General features: G+C 38.0%; 2 protein-coding genes across 2 annotated transcripts; both read left to right on the top strand.

Annotated features, from left to right (window-relative positions):
• Positions 1-5,858: 5,858 nt before the first annotated feature.
• On the top strand, positions 5,859-10,828 carry LOC122640844 (probable aminotransferase TAT2). The gene is made up of 7 exons (XM_043834101.1): positions 5,859-6,208; positions 6,570-6,909; positions 7,007-7,225; positions 9,141-9,200; positions 9,918-10,073; positions 10,158-10,251; positions 10,382-10,828. The coding sequence occupies exons 1-7, from the start codon at positions 5,865-5,867 to the stop codon at positions 10,498-10,500; spliced, it is 1,332 nt and encodes a 443-aa protein (XP_043690036.1). The 5' UTR covers positions 5,859-5,864; the 3' UTR covers positions 10,501-10,828.
• A 2,533-nt stretch (positions 10,829-13,361) lies between these two features.
• Positions 13,362-16,340, top strand: LOC122639281 (D-amino-acid transaminase, chloroplastic-like). Its single transcript, XM_043832098.1, has 5 exons — positions 13,362-13,519; positions 13,704-13,769; positions 14,887-15,062; positions 15,449-16,126; positions 16,240-16,340. The coding sequence occupies exons 3-5, from the start codon at positions 14,944-14,946 to the stop codon at positions 16,331-16,333; spliced, it is 891 nt and encodes a 296-aa protein (XP_043688033.1). The 5' UTR covers positions 13,362-13,519; positions 13,704-13,769; positions 14,887-14,943; the 3' UTR covers positions 16,334-16,340.
• Positions 16,341-21,453: the final 5,113 nt, after the last annotated feature.

A 21,453-nucleotide genomic window follows, 5' to 3' on the forward strand; every position in this document is an offset into this window, starting at 1 on the left:
ACGTCAGTATAACAAATTTGGATTTGGCTTCCCATATTATATGATTGTAAGAACCATGTATTGACATGGAACCCACATATACATAGTTGTTGTGTACGTAACCCATATTATATGCTCAATATGAGATGCTTCCATCTTTAATTTAGGGAAATGGTTCTCTGAATCTACAACGCTTCCTATGTCTTCTCGCAATGGAATTTTTTATTTATTTTTTCATGGAGAGAGAGTTAATAGTAAAAAAAAACTCCTATATGAGGAGGCGTAGGAAACACTGTAGGTTCAGTAATTTTATTTTTCCAATAACCAGGTTGGTAGCCATTCATCATGTATTTAAAGGAATACACTTCTTATTTATTACTCGATTATAATTCCTATCTTTTCTATATAAATTTTGGGGATGGTTTTCATGCACGGTCGTGTATAAAAAGAATCTTTTACACTGGTTTTTAGTAACTGTCAGATTGAATTGTTTTAATCTGAACAGTCCAAAAATAAAGTAATGATAGATACTTATCCTATACGATTACTCTTTCAAATACATCTACAAGACTTTGTATTTATTGATTAAAAAAAACGATATTTTTTTTATGAGAAAAAAAAAGAAATAATTTCCATATTTTTCGTTCCCTGCAACTCCCTTTTCTCTTGCTCAAAAAAATCTATTCTCTCTTCCTCTCTTTCTCTCTGCCGCAAAACACGGTTTCTTCACCTCAATCTCAACTCTCAATCGGCCATGAATCTTAATTTTCATCCTTTTTTCTCTTTCTTTTTCAGTTCGCTCCACCTTCTATCACAACCAGTTGGATCCCACAATGGCTACCGCCGTTTCCATCGGTGGAGCTGTTATTAGAGCACCGGTACTGTGTTCTTCCCGCCCTTTTCACCCTTTGTACCAATCCTTGCTTATTTGTTTCTTTCGTTTCAATTTCACATGGCAGAATGGAAATAGTTCCACGATCTCTTCTGAATTGTTGGATTTCTTTCAATTTTTTCTCCAAATTACATCCAAAATTATAATGACCATTCATGGTTATATCTATTTTCAACGTCTTTGGGTTCAGTACGCGTTCTTTCGAATTTTTTGTCCCATAATTTTGCTTTTCCGAGTTCTGTGGAATTTAGAGATTAGAAAGAGAATCTGCAGTTTCGTTTGAATTTCATCCCTTTATTATTTTTGTTCATGGGTAATTTCATTTTCCCATTGGTGATCGCCGAAATTCTGGACTGCTTTTAGCTTCATTTATGGGTTTCTTATTTTTTTTTTTATTTCTAAATTTTCTTTTTCCAGTTATAGTTTGATTTTGGGAACATATATAATTTGTGATTCTGTTTGAATTTCTTGGTTTCTCTAGGTATAAAGAGTAGGGTTTGCCGGCGCATCGGTGTTATTCATCGTCTTTGGGTGCTTCGTCGGTGCATCGGTGTTCTTCTTTTCCTTCATATTCCTCGAGTCTCTGAAGACCAGGGATGATTCTCATCATTCGTGGTGTCACAAGTTCTTTCTTGAACTTGAAGCCCAGATCGCTGAACCCTTTTAGCTCTTCGTATTCCAGTTCCCATAAGCTCTTGCAGCTTTTCGTCTTCCTTAATCTCCTTCCCTCACCATCAGCACTACCTGAATATCTGAGACGATATGGGACTTTTTTAACCAAAGGAGACGATGATTGAGACCGGATTTTGGTTATTGTCGAAAGGTTCAACCTTGTGGGTCTTAATTCCTCTTCTTCGTTGTGAATGGGATAACTAAAGCACGACAGCAGCAGAAATTCAGAAACTGATCATTAGACTACTAGAATTACCTGAGTAGTAGTTGGAGATGTACAGCGGCTGGGTATGGGTTGCGTGGGTACAGGGGTTGGGTTACAGAGTAATATAGCTGTTGGCTGTGGGTTGCAGAGAACTTAAAAAAATGGAAGTTGTTTCTTTTTTCTTTTTTCTTTTTTGTAAAAATTTCGATTTTTTTTTATCATTATTGATAGAGGACGGTTTTTATTGTATTTTTTAATCATTGTTGATAAATATAAAAGTCTTTTACACGTATTTGAAAAAATATTAAAAAATAACCATATAAGAGTTATCTACCATTACTTTATCCTTGGATGGTTCAGATTAAAACACTTTAATTTGACGGTTACTAAAAACCAGCATAAAAGATTCCTCTTATACACGACGTGTATGAAACTTTTAGCCATAAGCTTTTGTTGAAGATTATAATCATCATGTGTTGCTTAGGCTTATAAAGCATATATGAGACACACATGATCTTAGGGCAAAGAGGGGTCTGTCAAGAAACGGTTTGACTAATTTGAGATTCCCATTAGATAGGGGGAGTTCTAGTTTGGATACAATTTTGGGTCCTAGACCCTCCTCTAGGTGGTGACTCCTACATATATTTTCACCTTTCTTTTTTTTCCTAAAGAGGGATGAGATGGAGGACATGTAGCAATCCCCCACCATGGCATCTTGTCCTCACCACCACCCTCTGCAAGCCATCGCAACCCATTCCATCACTCATCCCTCTTGGCCCAGATCCCTTGACGCAATCCATATCCTACCCCATGACGCAATCACCGCCTTTACCCTCTGAACATCACACCGCCCGTGCCCCTGCCCGTGAATTGCCACTCCCCTTCCCTACCCCTCCCTCCCCTATTCATCCTACTGCCCCATCCCCTCTACACTTTTCTGCGAAGAAAACAAAAGAAAAAAAAGAAGAGGAAGGAAATCCCACAGGGCCACAACGGTACGGTTTCATTTCAGATTTCTTTACCTATGTGATTTTACATCGTTGCTTATCATTTTTCTTGTGGGGATATAGTTTTCCATCACTTCATGGTTCCAACAAGTCAATTGGCACTGTGAAAAAAATTCAACCTAAGATCACGTGCGTTTCATATGTGCTTTATAATAAGCCTCAGTGATGATTATAGCCTTCAATAAAAGTTTAAATAGAAAAATGAGAATTATTTTTTTGGTAATATAAGATGGGAATTATAATTGAGTAATAAATAAGAAGTGTCTTTGTTTGTGAATTAGCAAATTTGAATATAAAGCACATATGAAACTAGGGATGTAAATGGATCGGATTTGGTTCGGATAGTGCTATATCTGTATCTGCATCTGATTAACTTTCGAACGGATTTGGATAGTGCTAAACGGATATGGACACAGATACAGATCAGATATTTTATCCGTTTATATGTAAATATTGTTCTTCAGATAGCTATAGTCTATCCGTATCCGTATTCATTTAGCTTTCAGATGGATTCGGATAGTGCTTAACGGATACGGAGATGGATTTTGACTATTCATTTACATCCCTATATGAAACGCACGTGATCTTAGCTTGAATTTTTTTCACACCCCTCTCCCTAGAAGCCCGTATTCGTGATCCTATTGCAGAGGGAGGGGTGGGATGGTCAACAATTTCTACCCTTAGAGGCTTCTATATTTTCCCCCCTTCCCCCTCTCCGACGGATTTTGGGGGCTTTTGCACCCCAAAAAAAAAAAATAAAAAATTAGGGCATTTTTAGAGGGGTTTGTTAGAGAAAATGTGTGACTAATTTGAGAGTCCCATTAGATAGGGAAGCTCTAGTTTGGATGCAATCCCTTATTTATAATTTATTTATGAGAAACAGAACGGTGCCTGACAACATCCCTTGCACCTCTCACATGGGGCAATGAATTGCCCATCCCACCCCTCCCCTTGGAAGCCCGTATCTGTGATCCTATTGCGGGGGCTGCATAATCTTGCAGCAAACTCTTTCGTTTATTTATATACATTACTAGGGGTGCAAGTTTGGCATGGGATGAGGTACCCTCTTGTCCCTGAGGGCAGGTTAGGGTTGGAAATTTCTAGTCCCAAGTTAGGGTCGTGCCGGGTCAGGATTGAGCCTTGGGTTGAGCCGGGCCAAACGTTGTTTTAAGTTATACTATGAAATACATATCGATATAATATATATTATAAATTTTAAATGTCACACGTATTTTGTTTTATAATATGTTACATATGATGATTTTAAGTGATAATATATTTTATTATAATGTTATTTTATACAAAATTGATATTTTTTTTCTTCGGCCTATCCTAGCCCATGCATCTTTCTCCCCCCTCTCCATGACTAGGGCCAGTCAGGGTTAGCCTAGCCTGACCTTGTGGGAGAGTCAGGGTTGGATTTAAGGTTGGGCCAGGCCTAGGTCCAGCTAAGTGGACTCAGGGTTGGGCAGGGGTTTTAAAAAACCTGGACCAATCTGACCCTGTTGCAGCCCTATACATTGTAAATAGGGTTGGGTCGAACCAGGCTCAACTAGACTTCAGCCTAGGCTCGGCCCATCCCACCTCGGACTTGAAAATTGTAGCCCACGCTTACTTTGCAAGCTGAAAAGCTCAGCCCAAGTCTTGTCCAGGCTGTGGGTGGGTGGTGGGTGGTGGGGGGTCTCTGTTGGCCAGGCCAAATTGACACCCCTAATGTGACCTTAAGGGTGTCAAATGGTCGGTTTGGCTTGGTTTTGGTTGGGTTGAACCAGTTTTAATTTCGGTCCAGTATGGTTTTGGTTTATTTTGATTTTCAATATCCAATTAATATCGGTTTAGATCGATTTGCTTTCAGGCTTAAACGACAATGAAACCTAACATTCATATCTTATAGTAAAGAAAGATTTGATAAAAAACACTATAAATCATCTTCCCAAGTCAAACAAGTAAACAATAAAAAATAAGAAAATAAATTTGATGTATTACTGTGTAATTGGAACAAATGAAGAGGAATAAATTATAAGGGAAGATAAGTTATATTGAAATCAATGGATAAACAGAATTTGTATTGAAATCAATTTTACAAATCAATCATTGTTTATGAATGAAAAAGGAAAGAACTATTATTGAAATCAATGGATAAACAGAATTTGTAAAGAAATCATGTTAACCTGAATTGATTCATCAAGGTATTGTTTCAGTCTTTCCGATCTGTTTTACCGATTCGGATTAGGTTTTGCCATCCCTACGTGACTATGTGAGTCACGTGACCTTCCCCAACCTTAGAAGAACACGACACGTTCTCCCATGCTATACATTGAAGACCTAAAATTCTAGAAATGAAAACGAAGGGTGGATCCACATATATTTGCTGACCTGTCTAGATCAGGCTCAATCCTTCTGTCGTGACATTCCGTATTTAACAAATTTACGCAACAGACTTCTCTTTCACGAGCTACAAGGACTCGCTCCCAATCTCTCTCCAGTCTCCCACAGGCCACCCACAATCCCACACTCCGACCCCATCCCTCTGTTCTCCGCACTGTCCTCTCCTGTACATCTGTTCCCTCCAAGTTCCACTTGCGTTTGATTTTTGCCATTTTGAGGCTCAAAATCCTCACCGATAGTTGAGCTCCTCTCTTGCACGGGACGATGTTCAGCACACATCGTCCGGCTGGGAGGCCTTGATCCACACATTATTGCATTGAGATTCATGTGGTGGGGTGGATCGAAGCCCCCCAACCACATGATGTGCAATGGAGAGGAGCCGGATCAGAAAGAGATTTCCCAACGCCAAGTATGGCTGACCTGGTCCGAAAACGGAGTTCAAATTTAACACGTGTCTTTCAATTAGTAGAGGGGACAACCACCGACTTATGGGTCCTTAAAATTTGGCAAAAAGGAATTTCGCCTCCAGTGACTGGATGTCACAGTCAAAGTGGTAAGTCCAGACCTATTCCATTTCGTTATGGAAGAGAAACGTGTCACGTTAATCTCCAGGGACGAGAGTTATCGTTTACATGCTTGCTTGGCAGACTCGTCTATATATGTGTATGAAGCTGAAGAGTGGTCTCAGTCTCTCTCTCTTATTCGAGTTCCAGAAAGAGTAATGGAGAACGGAAATGGCTTGAAGATAATGGAGAAGAATGGTTTGAGTTTGAATTTGAAGTTGCAGAACGGAACGAAGGTGGATAACGGTACTCATTGGTGTTTCAGAGGAAACAAAGAACTCGACACACCTCCTGAAATCACCATTAGAGGTGTTCTAGGCATGCTTAAGGATAGTCTTGATCCTTCAGACCCTAGACCCACTATTCCTCTCGGCCATGGCGATCCTTCTTACTTTCCTTGCTTCCGTACGGCCGAGGTAGCTGAGAAATCCATCGCCGATGCTCTTCACTCTGCTAATTTCAACTGTTATGCTCCCACTGCTGGTCTCCCTTCTGCTCGCAGGTAAATTAAATTACTACTAATTACACTCTACTTATCAGAAGTGAACATCTTCGGATGAAGATTCCTTCATTAATGGTTAATTCCCCAATCCATTAGTACTTTACAGTTGCAGGTTTACCCCCATTGTTGACCTCATGTGGCCATTTTTCAAATACGCTAATTAAAAGGATTTTTTGCTCGAATACGCTTATTCTACTCCACTAGATTCTCGGCAATTCCATCGACCTAACCTAGGATTAGTAGTTAACATTTATTCTTTTTTAATACCATAATATCTAATGAGTAATTTATAGTTTTCTCAGATTAATTGTATAATTCTGGAGTAGTTAAGCTTTATCTTTTTCCCCTTTCACGAGTACAGGGCTGTGGCAGAGCATCTCTCTGCTGATCTTCCATACAAGTTAATAGCTGATGATGTTTTCATCACCGTCGGTTGTACACAAGCGATTGAAGTGGCGTTATGTGCCTTGGCTCGCCCAGGTGCAAATATTTTGCTTCCTAGACCAGGTTTCCCTATCTATGAGGCTCGTGCGGTTTATAGCCATCTCGAAATACGATTTTTTGATCTTCTTCCTGAAAAGGGCTGGGACGTCGATCTCAATGCGATTGAAGCTCTCGCAGATGAGAACACAGTTGCAATGGTTATCATTAACCCTGGCAATCCTTGTGGGAATGTCTTCACTTATGAACATTTGGAGAAGGTGAGTGGGTTCCTGTCATCTCTATTCTATCCTTAGAAATTCGATTCTTGATTAGAATTGATGTTGACGGGGTTATGGATGTTTTATTTTGCTTCAGGTTGCTGAAACTGCGAGAAAGCTTGGAATCCTGGTAATTTCAGATGAGGTTTATGATCACATCACTTTTGGGAGCAAGCCATTTGTGCCGATGGGAGTATTTGCTTCCATTGTCCCAGTCCTTACTCTTGGCTCTATATCCAAAAGATGGATAGTGCCTGGTTGGAGAATCGGTTGGTTGGCCACAAATGATCCTAATGGCATCCTTAAAAAAACTAGGGTAATTCTTATCCTTAACTTTATCCCCTGTTCTCATCCTACATTGTTTTTAGCATCATCTGCTGTTTCTTCCATTTCCTACAATACACTCTGTTACATAACACACACGTATATTGGGCATAGAGCAGTCATCTGTTATACAGATAATCATTGAAGGAATTCGAAAGCCCAAGTGCTGAACTACTTGCATCTTTCTTCAGTATACAAGGAGGAATGGTGGATGTATAGTAAAGAAGCAACTGGCAAAACTATAGTTTGCGTATACTTTGTTTTCAAGTGATAAGTAGGTATGTATGCATATTGTTCAGATATTGTAAATTATTCTCTATCGCTTGATAAGAAGAAAAATGGCTTAGGATGAAACAGCCAGCTCAGTCTTAGATGGCAATTTGTTGGCAGGGCCAGACAACAGGATGCAAGGACCATATATGTCATACGCCTTCTCCCAAATACAAAAAAAAGTAAGGTCCATATGGCAAACCTGGATTTTAAGCCTAACATTCAGGCCCACCCCACCTGGATGGCAGACCAGATCGGATATCCTTCTATGGTGGGTCTCCTTTTTTGACACAAATATTCCGTTTATGTTAAAACAAACCTATCTTAGCCCAGTTAATCTCTCTGTTCAGTAATTGGGACTTGGGGGGGATATGAATTTAATTGACGGTATAGGTGGCCATCGATATCGATACAGATACGTAAAAACCATATTCGTATCATATTGGTCAGTATGACTCAGCCGATTCGATGCTTATTCCTAAAACCGGGGTGGGGGATCTTGAGTCTGAAGATTGAATCTTATCCAACATAGAAATTTCTTTTCTTAAAAGGTGATACATTTAACAACAAATTTTCGTTTGTCACCTTTCCCTAACCACTCCACTTTAATGTCAGTTGCAATTGTTTATTGTGCCTTTAGCTAGGCTAGCATATATTCATATATATATTGGATAGTTCTGGACTGGGCCAGGGCTGATTGTGTATATGTCTACCTGCTGTCTGCCTGTGCACTCTCTCATCTAGATCCCCTTTGCCATGTACATCAGTATGGTTGGACTTCTAAGTTTTCCTTTTGGAAAATCCTGGCACCTAATAATTTTCAATTGTTATTTGTTGCTGAGCTTTTTGCCCCGTTTCTCTGCATATACTCGTATTTAGATCAGTTGTCAGACTTTACTCTGCATGTAGGTCCATAAACAATGGTATAGAATCCACATTTTATGGTTCTTTTTCTTTTTATGTTCCACCTAAATGGTTGTCATAAAAAAAATTGGATTAGTAATGAGGCATTTACCGACTTAGAAACATGAGCATGCTCAACAAATGGCCTTCTTATTTTCACTTCATTTTAAATATTGGTTTTTAGTATTAATAGGTAACGAGTAGCTCCTGACATTTGTAGACTTATCTCTGATATGCAAGGAACACCTTATCTTAAATTAGTAAAGCCATGATGGAGAATGTTGTGGTTCACACTTTCATTGTCTATCTGGCTTAGTTATCGATCTGAAGGGTTATGATTTATGATTCTCAATGATGTTTATTGTCAATGAATACGATGATGCCTAATGGTCTTGGCATGAAAAGATTGTAATCAGAGTGAATTCTTCTTGGATCTGGATTACACTTTTAATTTGTGATTCATTAATCAAACATAAAAGGTCAAGATCATCCTTTAGTTTCTCATGGCCATGAGTATCATCAATGACTCACTGGTTTCCTTTCAGTGAGCTTGTGCTGTCATTCTCTATTATCAAGAAAATGTGTTGTGAAAATGAAATAGTTTGGCAACAATATACTAACCATATGATGTTTTCCAACTGCCTTTGTACATAAGCAGATTAAGATTTTAACAGGTTATAGATTTGTAATGTGGCAGCCTGTGCTAACTTATATTTTATTGTCATTTTCCTCAGGTTGTTGACTGCATTAAGGGGTATCTCAATATCTCTGTTGATCCAACAACCTTTAATCAGGTTTGTATCTCGGATGCATGGTTATTTCTGACTTACTTTTTCTGGATAGCAAATTGTGCATACATCCTGCTATGTAGTTCAAGGGTTGCTAGGTTTTGAAAACTATTTGATTTCTGGGCAAACCAACCACAGAAGATCGAGAAATCAAGCACTCAAATTGACACACAATTCCATGCAAATCATGTGTGATAAAGAATACTACATAAATAGACTCAGGTTAACTTCTCTGGCTCCCATTCTAATACCAAATAATAGAGGATCCTGAACAATTGAAGGTATCCTAAGCTTTTTCTCTAGGCATTATTCAATCACCATATGTATTTCCTTTATATATTGGCTTTGACTATCTAGATTAACTTTAAATGCTTTTTCATCTTCCTTTTTTTTCTATCATGGATATTATATTGGTGGCCATAACAATTCTAAATTTTTGGTCAGTTTATTTCTTAAAATATTTAATTGGTGTTTACAAACAAGTTTCTCATTCCTCTCTCTCTCTCTCTTTTTTTTTTTTTTTGGGGGGGGGGGGGGGGGGGGGGGGGAATCAGGTGAAATGTATAGTGTATCTTTAATTCTCCCATTTCACTTAGAATATTTGAAGCTCACCTCTAAAACCTTTACTGTTGTGCGTATCCATTGTTCAAATTTAGCTGTTTTCAGAACCATCTACTTGTCTTCCTTACTTTGATGTTTGATGACAAAATGTTTAATGCACAGGGGGCACTTCCTCATATCCTTGAGAAAACAAAAGAAGATTTCTTTCAGAATATCATAAATACCTTGGAGCACACTTCGGAAATTTGTTATCAGAAGCTAAAGGAGATTGATTGCATTACTTGTCCGCATAAAGCAGAGGGATCCATGTTTGTAATGGTAAGAAACCTGGGAAAATGGAGTTCTCTGTGCTTGGAATCAAATAGGTGCTAGAGATATTCTTGCTCATTTTTTGCAATGCAGGTAAAACTGAATCTGGGACTTCTAGAAGACATTAAGGATGATATGGACTTCTGCTTCAAGTTGGCCAAAGAGGAATCCGTGATTGTTCTTCCAGGTGAGGGGGAAAAAAAAGAAGGGCTGAGAACTGCTAAAATCTTGGAATTAGCTGATCATGCACTAATCAAACCTTTAATCTTCTGGAATTTAAGTCATTTGTAATGGATTAGGAATGACATTTGTTGCAGGTATTGTGGTGGGACTGAAAAACTGGCTCCGCATCTCCTTTGCTATTGATCCATGTTCTCTTGAAGATGCCTTGGGGAGAATAAAAGTTTTTTGCCAGAGGCATTCCAAGCAAAAGTAAGGGAACTACCTATCATTTGTATGAACCATGGAGAGGAGGTCATCAACTGCTCGTTGGATGTCAAGCTCCATTATATTTGCTGAAACCAGTTACCTGTCCTTTGGTCTATTGAGCATTTTAGCAGGAGGAAATCATCTGAACGAAATAATTATAATTTTAATGAAGTAATTTTATTTTTCATTTACAAGATCTTTCTTTATCTTGGAATATCAAAGCTTGAAGCATGATCGCGATAAGTGTCCTCATTTGAAACATCTCTGATGACCATCAGATTAGAAAGGAGTTAACAGCATATTTCACAACATTAGTGTCTATTCCAATATCTGATCAGGCTTTTTCAATGGCAGTGTAAGCATGAGGTTAATCTCATAAAATCATATTGGATCTTTCCACCAAGTTGCTATTAATCTCAACACATGACAGCTTTTTCTATCCTTCTCCTTCACAGTACATCATTCAGAGGGGCAAAAATGAAAGAAAGAAAAAAGCAAAACGTATTGTAAGGGGAAGATTCCTGGGTGAACTTGAAAAATTTCTCCATAATTAATTAGTCAGCATTCATTTCTTTATTAAATCTTTCCATATCAAAGAAGGTAAAATTTATAAACTATTCTTGAGCTATTAGCTTAAAGCAGATATAAATATGACAAAAATGACTCATCAACACTATCAGATTTTGAAGGTTACATCAACAATGCCAAAATCGTTTATTTATGGGTTAAATATACATACCCCTTAAAATATATCCAATATTCCTCAGGCACCCTTCTGATAATTTCACACGCATCCCTTGAAAATTTCACGTATACCCTTTACTCCTCTTAAACCTAAAGCCATTTAAGGCAACGCCGTTAATTTCAAGTGTTAAAGTTAAAAAAATTTCAAGTGTTGAAGTTAAAAAAAAATTTATTGACCAAATTACCCTTTCTTCTAACCATCCTGTAATTTTAGAAAACCTTTTTGCCCAACCCTCATCTTCCCCAATTGGTTTAACCTGCAACTCAGCTCCCCCAAACCTGCAAATCCACTCCAATCCATTAATGGATCTTCTCTTACACTGCTCGAGACGGGAATCAGGATGATTCGAGAGGTTACTGTGGAGCTACCCATCTATCTTGCAAACTCTTTGAACAGTCTGAGGCTTGACGGCCAGAAGACCGTTGCAATCGAGATACTGCAACAATTCGATTGGGAAGTACCCGATTGGGTTTTTGTTCCCGGAGGAAATCTAGGGAATATCTACGCTTTCTATAAGGGTTTCCATATGTGCAAAGAATTAGGGTTAGTTGATCGGGCTGTTTATGCTCTACAGAATTCAAATGGGATTGTTGAAGAAGCGACTGAAGAGTCGATGAATGAAATAAAGGTTTTAAGAGTCGGTGGCTGTTGTAGTAAATGTTCACAACCAATTTTTTCTGAAAATCATTAAATGTACTACTTAACTGCTGCAGAAAAACACTCTTCACTGTACTTTCTTTCTCTGGTTCAAAATCACGAACAGAGAGGACTCTGAAGAGGATTAGAAAACAGTTCTAGGATTTCTACCTCGTCCATGAAAGAGAAAAATGTTAAGTTCTCGATTTGCAGATTTCAAATGGGAACCACCAGAAGAAAAAGAAAGAAATTTGTGAGTGGAATGAAAAGAAACCCTCTTTCTACGTTCCTCTATAACAAAACAGAGAGAGAAAAACATTCAACCAAAAAAAAAAAAAGATAGAAAGATTTGATCAAAATCACAGAGATTGATATATAGATCATCAAGGATGAAGAAACTATCACGACAACCGGAGCAAACTTTTAGTTCGACTAACGATTTGCAAGATCTAAAACGAAAGAATAGAGAAAAAAATGTGAAACATTTTGTAAGAATAATTGAAACAAAAATGAAGGGGATACTGAGATTGCCTAAGTTGAACGAACACATTCTGTCCTTAAGACAATATTTGCACCGTTATTACTGTAATGGGTTACGGCAAATCTGCTTTCCAAGATAAATCAGGCTTGACTTAATCATTGTTTTGTAGGAACAATAATCTTACTTGAAAAACTATATGAGAATGACTGAATTCGTGAACTATTTATGGGCTTGCACTTGGTTGTTCGGATGGGTTGCAACCATTAGGCTCGATGCTTGTTCGAAGGGTTACACCCTTTGGTTCAGATACCAATCCAACAGAGAGGACTCTCTGAAGAGGATTAGAAAACAATTCTAGGTTTTCTACCTCGTCCATGAAAGAGAAAAATGTTAAGATCTCGATTTGCAGATTTCAGATGGAAAACACCAGAAGAAAAAGAAAGAAATTTGCGAATGGAATGAAAAGAAACCCTCTTTCTACGTTCCTCTATAACAGAAAAGAGAGAGCGAAGCATTCAACCCAAAAAATAAAAAAAATGGAAAGAAAGATTTGATCAAAATAACAAAGATTGATATATATATATATATATATATTGCGCACCTCATTATATTCCAGCATGAATATGGACATTAATGTCGTGTAATGTACCTTGTATTCTAACTAGGGGGCCACTGCTAATGCCATGTAAGACAGTCTGACCTCTTTCCACTCATTAGCTCCAAGATCTCTGTACTTTGTTGGATGCCGCGGCATGATCTTCAATAAATCTATCTTTTACCAAAAAAAAAAAATATGGACATTAATCACGCTGTTTGCTTTGCTGGAAAGAAAAAATGACACATCACCAGCACCTCTACTAATCTTTCCAGCTTTGTGCCTTTTTCGAGCAATATATAACTGGGTCCCAAATGGATTCCAATGTCAACACTACGCTTGAAAGTTAAAACCAACCAGACCAAATATTTTGTCTTACTCCACTTCTGCTCCTCTCTTCTGCTTCTACCATCTCTGTTTTTCTACTTATCTCTCTCTCTCTCTGGGAGCCTGAGGAAGAAGCTTGATCATAGTGGACAGAAAGAGGAACCAACGGTCTGAGACCTCCTTGATTCGTCTCCACTCTCATCTCCTTTTTGCCATGGAGAACCCCTCTTCTGGTCAGTAAACAATTATATTTCGTTGTTCATTTCGCATTTAACTTCATATTTTGAAGGATGATGATCGGTTCATTTCATTTTCTTTCACTCTGTATATACTCTCTTTTTTATTATTATTATTGACTGTGATTCTACATTTTCTTTTCTTTCTGAGCGAAATCTGATGGTTCTTCCTTCTTTTTTTTGGATATGCATAGCTGTATCCGAGGTTGACAGTGGTAGCGATCTTGTGGTTCCTGTGTATTCATCGTCGTTGGAGGTGAACACCCTTGTACTTCTTATGCTTCGTGTTATAGTTACTTCAATTATCATTTCACATTTTCACCTTTGTTTCTGTAAGGATCCCACATGGGTTAAGAATGGGATTTCCATGTTTGGGTTAGAATTTGACACTTTTATCAATTTATTTTGGCCTAAGATATAATGCTTCAATGGCTTGCATTTACCTTAATTTGAAGTGTATGAGAAAAAAAAAGCGATAAATGCTTAACAACCCCTCCCCCTCTCCCCAACCCTTTGAAAAAGAGTGGGTGAAATGGCATAAGATATTATAAATGTTGGTGATGTACCACCGGATAAAGGTTAATTAACAACCTTTAGTTTTTGGGAATATCAGTCACTAGAATTTTTTTGCTGCAGAGCATGAAAGAATTTAGTTGATGGGATGAAAATCATGTAACTACTGTTTTTATTGTGTTGCCTCACATTCATTTGGTTCTCTGTTGATTGGTTTGTGTAGAATAATGTGAAAATTCTGAACAGACTATTGTTGTGCTAAAACATACTGAACCCATCATATTGGTTTAGTACCTACATGGCACATACAAAGACAGAAGAAAAAAATGAATAAAATAGTTTGAGGCAACTGAATCATGTCACCCTTCCAAAACCTCCAAAAGGGGGGGGGGGATATCAATGAGGAAGAAGTACATATATATGAGTTCATACAAAATTGGTAGCTAGAGCATAGAGACACCATCTGACCAGGCGGCTCTCCAAGGTTGGCTATATACTGTTGGAGTGAAATCTACTCTAAAGGTTCACCAATAGGGAAAAATGTTATGAACTAGCAGGAAATTCAGGCTTTGATTGGTCCTTTTGGCATATATCCAAAAGTTGGCCCATTTCTGTAGTTTCAGAGTGTGAGATTAATCAAAAACTGGATCACATGCTGTGACTTTGTACTATGCACAAATCGTAGGAAAAATTATCATCACCTGCAATGCCATACTGCTAATCATGTCGGGAAACTGATGTCTGCATTTCCCATAAACTCCATGTCATTGTAACCTTTTTTTGTGTGTGTGTGGGGGGGGGGGGGGACTGGATGTTGTTCTTGCTCCTGCTTATGTTCTCTTCTTGAACTCTATCTTCAGTTGCTTACGAAGCTGCAAGAGAAGTGGAACTCAGGGGAAAAGAAACCATACCCAGCAATGTATTCTAGTATTTTTGGTGGTATTATTCTTGACCTAGCAATGATGGTTATTCCAATCGATGATCATATGGTTCACCGAGGGCATGGTGTCTTTGATACAGCGATGATTCTCGATGGGTAGGTACATTGTTTCTTTTTTGATAATTAGTTATTTATGTCTTGACCTTGGCTCGTATGCTCACTGGCCAGTGCATCAATATAGACCCCAAGTACACTGCAGAGTACTGTATATTGTAACATCTTACGCTCTTCTCTGTGGTCAGACTTGTTTTGCTTGTAACAGAATTGGATCATCTAACCCAATCTTCACTGCCATCAAAAGATACTTGTTAAATTCCAGTTGTTAGATCAAGTTACTGATTTGCTTCACCTTCACTTCTTTGTTTTCCCTTAATTCTTGAAATCGGACCTAAGCCACTAAAACTTTCGGTTCACCTTTGATTGCTCCATGACACCTTGAACCTATTAAACATTGCAGTTTTTAAATTTGTCATTGCTAACAGATACTTGTATGAATTGGACACCCATCTGGACCGATTTTTGAGATCAGCATCAAAAGCAAAGATTTGTTCTCCTTTCCCTCGATCAAGTCTTAGAAGCATTCTTGTGCAGCTGGCAGCAGTGTCACAGTGCAGGAAAGGCTCTTTGAGGTATTGGTTGAGTGCAGGCCCGGGGAACTTCTTGCTCTCACCTGCTGGCTGCCCAACATCTGCATTCTATGCAATAGTCATTGCCGATAACTACTCCCAATGCAAAGAAGGGGTGAAAGTGGTAACATCCACTGTACCCATGAAGGCACCAGAATTTGCTACCATGAAGAATGTGAACTACCTTCCAAACACCTTGTCCTTAATGGAAGCTGAAGAGAAGGGAGCATTTGCTGCCATCTGGTTGGATGATGAGGGTTATATTGCAGAGGGACCAAATGTAAATGTTGCTTTTATAACCCACAACAAGGAGCTTCTGTTGCCCTCATTTGATAAGATCCTTAGTGGATGCACTGCAAAGAGGCTTATCGCTTTGGCACCCAAATTGGTTGAGAAGGGCCTTTTGAAGAGTGTGAACACTACCAATATAACCCTGGAAGAAGGCAAAAGTGCAGCAGAGATGATGTTTGTAGGAAGTGGTCTTCCAATATTACCAATTATCATGTGGGACGGAAAACCCATAGGAGATGGTAAGTATTCCTCAAAGCTGTTTTATCAGTCTTTAAATGATTTTATTTTCCTCTATATCAAAGAAAAACTATTTGTTTTCTGCTGATAAAAGTGTTCTTTTTTATCTTGGCAGGCAGGGTGGGAGAGTTGACACTTGCCCTCTCAGATCTGCTATGGGAGGACATGGTAGCAGGTCCAGAAACTCAAAGGCTATGCATTCCTTATGTGTAGGGTATCAGAAAGTGATCACAGCAATGTTTCCTTCAAAGATATCGATGTCCTCCATCATTGCTGGTCATGTAATGAAGACTTGCCCTTATATATTTTCTTGTATTTACTCTTTCCTTTTATCTCAACAGCAGTAGAATAAGGTGTTGAATAAGTAATTGAATGTTTCTACCCAAAAACAATAAAAAGAATAAGTAATTTGAATGTGCTTGATTTTAGTGTGAGGTTATATTGCACTTATCATTTGATGGATATTTCAACAACAACTACAACAGCTACTCAACCTTATCCCAACTAAATGGGTTTGGCTACATGGATTCTTTCAAAACAAAGTAGGGAAAACTGAGATCAACACAAAGGACTTGAAAGTAAGAGGAATAAAGAATAAAAATGAAAAAAAAAATGAGATAAGAAAAGTGTGAAATGAAAAATGAAGGTAAGAGGAAAGAGGATAGCCCCGGGAAATCAGGAAAAATCTTAACTACATGGTGTCGACAACGTAGATCCTTGCCCTCCAATAGGCTCTATCTGAGGTCATACTTGGCACAAAACCCAGACTATGCATGTCATTCTTCACAACCTCACTTATGGTCATTTTAGGCCTGCACCTATGGTCATTTGATGGATGTTTCAATATGTCGTAATTATATATAAGCTTGCAGTCATAGTTTAGAAGCCAAATAAATTAGAGAACTGGAACTTAATATTTTGGCTGAAAATCATATGTAAAAGAAACATCAGCCACCATTATGACCAAGTCAAATGTTTAGCAGTTTCTGGATCCATTAGTATAGATCTAAATTGACATGATCCCACCTCCATCATGACTTTGTTCCACACACCCAAATCTAGCACCCAAAGCATGGTCATAGTTGTTTCTCCATTCCTATGCATGTAAGTTGCAGGGTCACAACAAAAGGCAATCAGTATTCACATATGAGGTCTCATCAAAACCTGTTTCAACTTAAAATTATGAATCAGGCTAGCTTCCACATCAACCTTGCTTTTCATAGATTTAAAGCCTCTGATGTTCTGAACCCTAACAATCAAAGGGACTTGCACGAGCCCCTTCAACCTTTAGATCACCACTATACCCTTGCTTGTCATGCTTTTTTCTGTAACATAAATTTAAAGTTCTCATGTTTGGGTTGTTGACATCTGAATCCACCGACTGCTCGAAAATCAGAAACTGTTCAAATGGACTTACCTGGCGTAGCTGGTCTACCCAGAAAAGGCCAAAGAGAGGCCTCTGCTTGCCTACTGCACAACAGGTGAATAGGCAATCTCCTCTATAGCTTCAGTTATGGCCACAATAACAAGCCTTTCCATTCCCCTCCACAACTCTTTATCCAACAGTTATTGCATCCTACTTCTGAGTACAAGCATATCAATTCTCCTACTGCAGCATTCTGATTTAGTTCACTTGAACCATGATATCCTCCTACCTGCTCAAACTTGTACCTTCACTTCTCCCCAACGCCCCTTCAAAGGACTCTGCTCTGTTCCATTAGCTGGAACAAAATGTCTCCCTCCATGAGTGTCAATCTAAGAATATTAACACTGCTAAACTCTATGTATGCATCTAGAGAAACGTATCAGTGCCCCTCCAATTCTAATGAACAACTTCACAAATGATAAAAAATCAAAGAAGAAAAAGGAAGGAAACAGAACATTTCAAGCTTCTTACTTTAACTATGTAGCTCAATGATGGTATTCTAAGTCACTCATAGGTAGAGACTGTGGTTCCAAATAGAAACTAGAATCGGAGGGTTAGGTTGAATCAAAATTAAGAGAAAATGACGATTCACAAACTGTTGGTCAAAGGATCTGTATATGGACAGGAGTATACCACAACTAAAAATCATAAAAGGAAGCTTTAGTAACCCATGGCAGCCAGGTGTCCTCCTTCAATTAGGGACTATCTACCCAACTGGAAAGAGTGTCAGTGATGCTGGGCTGAAACTTAATCAATGACTGAACTCAAGGGGAATAAAAAAATCAAAAGAAAACTTAGGAATAATAGAACTAGAACTTAGTGATGCATAAGAAAAACTTTAGCAATATTACCATTCATAGCTTGAATGCACCAAGGTTGGATGAAGACTGAATTTGAAGATGAATAGTTGGGTAGAATAAGAGGATATGTTGGTCTCCCACCAATCTACTTCTTGGAATCTCACCAAGGGTTGATAACATGAGGCATCTCACATCCACACACAAGCACATAACAATGTTCTGTTTTTATTGTCAAATTCATGGCTACTATAATGGCCTCTTCTCTTTTTATAATGGTAAAACTATTACAAGAAATAGTAGTTTCATTAATGAACATTGGCAATGAAACCTAATTTATTGAAAATGGAACCTCCTTTGTTAACAACCATTATGCTTCTAGAAAATCCTCCTCACACATGGACTAAAATTGGCCTTAGGCTTTGAGCTAGGACTTGGCTCATGAAGACAAATAAACATGGTTCCATGTTGGTTGGGCTTTTATGTTCCTGTGGATATATTTTTGCTGGAACCTTTGATCCACGTCAATTCTCCCCAGCTTGATTTCATTTGTTTCTGATGAATGCATGAGTGCCATATATTGTTCATACAAGTTAGGGTTTAGGCACTTGAAGTCATCTTCATGGATCTAGTACAGTCCATCCGTGGTCATCCCTTCCACTTGACAAGGAAAGAGTGATAACCACCCCCTTTTCATGTCATGATATACTTATCATCCCCCACATATTTAAAGCATGTTCAGTATCTCCGTCATCGAAATGATGGTCCAAGTAGAGAGTAAGGTTGGCCACATTGAAGACTTTGCTAATGGCCAAATCTGGTGGAAGGTCAAGTACATAGGCATTGGGGATCATTTTCTTCAACACTTTGTAATGGCCCATTTTCCGAGGATGCAATTTTATGTTAGCATGTGGAGCAAATCTTTTCGGGGCAATACGAACCAACACCATGTCTCTGGGCTGAAACTCGACATATCACCGATGACTGTCAGTAACCACCTTATAGGCTTTATTACTAAGGTTGATCCGTCTATGCATATCTGTTTGTACCTTAGAATTATGGCGTGAGAATTCGTTAGCTTCAATACTAACTCATGCCTCAAGTAGTAGAGGGATAAGGTTGATGGGTTATTTGGGATGAACTCTAAGCAGAATTTCAAAGGGAGTACCATCCGTCATCCTATTGACAGAGCTGTTGTAGGCAAACTAAGCTACATCTAGTATCAATGATCACTTCTTTTCATAATTGTGAACAAGGCACTGTAACAAATTACCCAAGCTTTGGTTAACCACCTTGGTTTTCCCATCAATCTAAGGATAAAAGGCTATATAAAATTATAAATTTATACTAATCCTCGTCTACTAGGTTTTTTAAAAATAACTCATGATCACTAATGTCTCTATCAGAAACAATGGACTTCGGTAAGCCATGAAATTGTATTACTTCTTTGAAAAAGAGAGTAGCAATATGTGAAGTATCATATGTCCGTTGACAATATATAAAATGCGCCATCTTAGAGAAGTGATCAACCACCATAAATATAGAGTCATGTTTTTCCTTTGTGGTATAAGTAATCCAAATATGAAATCATACTAATATGGACAAAAGGTGTGTTTGGAATGGGGAAAGGATAGTACAAGCACATGTTTTGCCTTGTCCCTTTGGCAAGTTGACATACATGACAACTTTTGATTACATGATCAACGTCTTGGGACATGTGAAACCAATAATATTGATTTGAGACTTATAGAAGAGTCTTATGTTTGCTAAAATGATCACCCAATCTTTCACCATGCAGTTTTCGTATAAGGTGATGACGTGAAAAAAATCTCTGGAATGAACAATTAGGACCCAAAGAAGAGATAACCATCATGGACAAACTGCTTAGTCGGGTAACCCTTGCACTTGCAGAGGGGTCATTGAAAGTGTGTATAGGGGTATAAACATGGATGGGTTTCTTGGTTTCACAGGAGAGCGGGATGGTAAATTCGCACTCTTGTGTCTAAATGCAGGAACCATGCGACCAAGTAGCATTCTTTTAGTTTTATTTTTAGATATCTAATGTGTGTAAGAATATTGATGGGTTGTTCTTCTCTCTTTTTATTGTGTTGTTGTCTTGCTGAGATTAGGTTAGATTTTGGGAATTTATAACCTTAACAACAAAACAACAGAAAGAAAATTGCCGACAAAGCATTGCCAACTAAGCAAAGTTCACAACTTCAAGAGTGGAGCAAGCATTTAGGCTTTAGGCGCAAGGCTATTTCAAAGGTTAGTCCATTGATGTTTCTATCTTTCTCAAACCCTTAGCGTCCACCTTTGTTTTTGGCTGGATCAAAAACTCCAACGTCATCAACTGGACTAAATATTCAAACAATCGAAACTTATTTATCAATTATGTTGTTCTTGTTTTCAGGCAGAAACTCACATATGAAGAAATTTTTTTAATAACTATTTAATTTTTATACGATTTTATTTCTAAATCTTCCTTTAGGGGTCTGCCACAAGAAATAAATTACAACAAGAATAATTTGATACACTCTTTGTCTATATTTTAATTTTGCATAACTAAATACTAGAATAATTTAATGTATTAATTAGTCCAATAATTCAATGAGAAATTTTAGAGTGTACATATTATTAAGGGTGGGCATGTGGATGCTACAACGAAATATGGGTATTAATTAAAGAGATAATATAATATTAATTGTTATGTAATATGTAGTTATTGGGGTGGACCCAAGAACTTAAGTCCCTGGAGTGGTCTATCCAGTACCAACTCCACCTAGCCTTCATATTTGGTCTTAGTTTTTTTTCGATCAACAGTATTTTTTTTTAGGATAATCTTCCATAGCACTATGTCCACCTTGTTGCAATTCTTAAAAAATCTATGAGAATTCCTTATCTGAAGCATATTCATCCCGAATGTGTTTGATACTGATGAAATGGTATGAAAAAGTATGTATGGTCAACACTTTAAGGCTCAAAGCATCAACTACAACGTTTCCTTTATGGCCTTATAATTCAGTGCAAAAATGAACTCCTAGAGGTATGTCACGCACTTGGCATGTTGATGGCTAACGGCCTTTTGAGAATGCAATCGCTTAAGGGTC

The sequence above is a fragment of the Telopea speciosissima genome, chromosome 9 (genome assembly GCF_018873765.1).
Source record: "Telopea speciosissima isolate NSW1024214 ecotype Mountain lineage chromosome 9, Tspe_v1, whole genome shotgun sequence".
Lineage (NCBI taxonomy): Eukaryota > Viridiplantae > Streptophyta > Magnoliopsida > Proteales > Proteaceae > Telopea > Telopea speciosissima.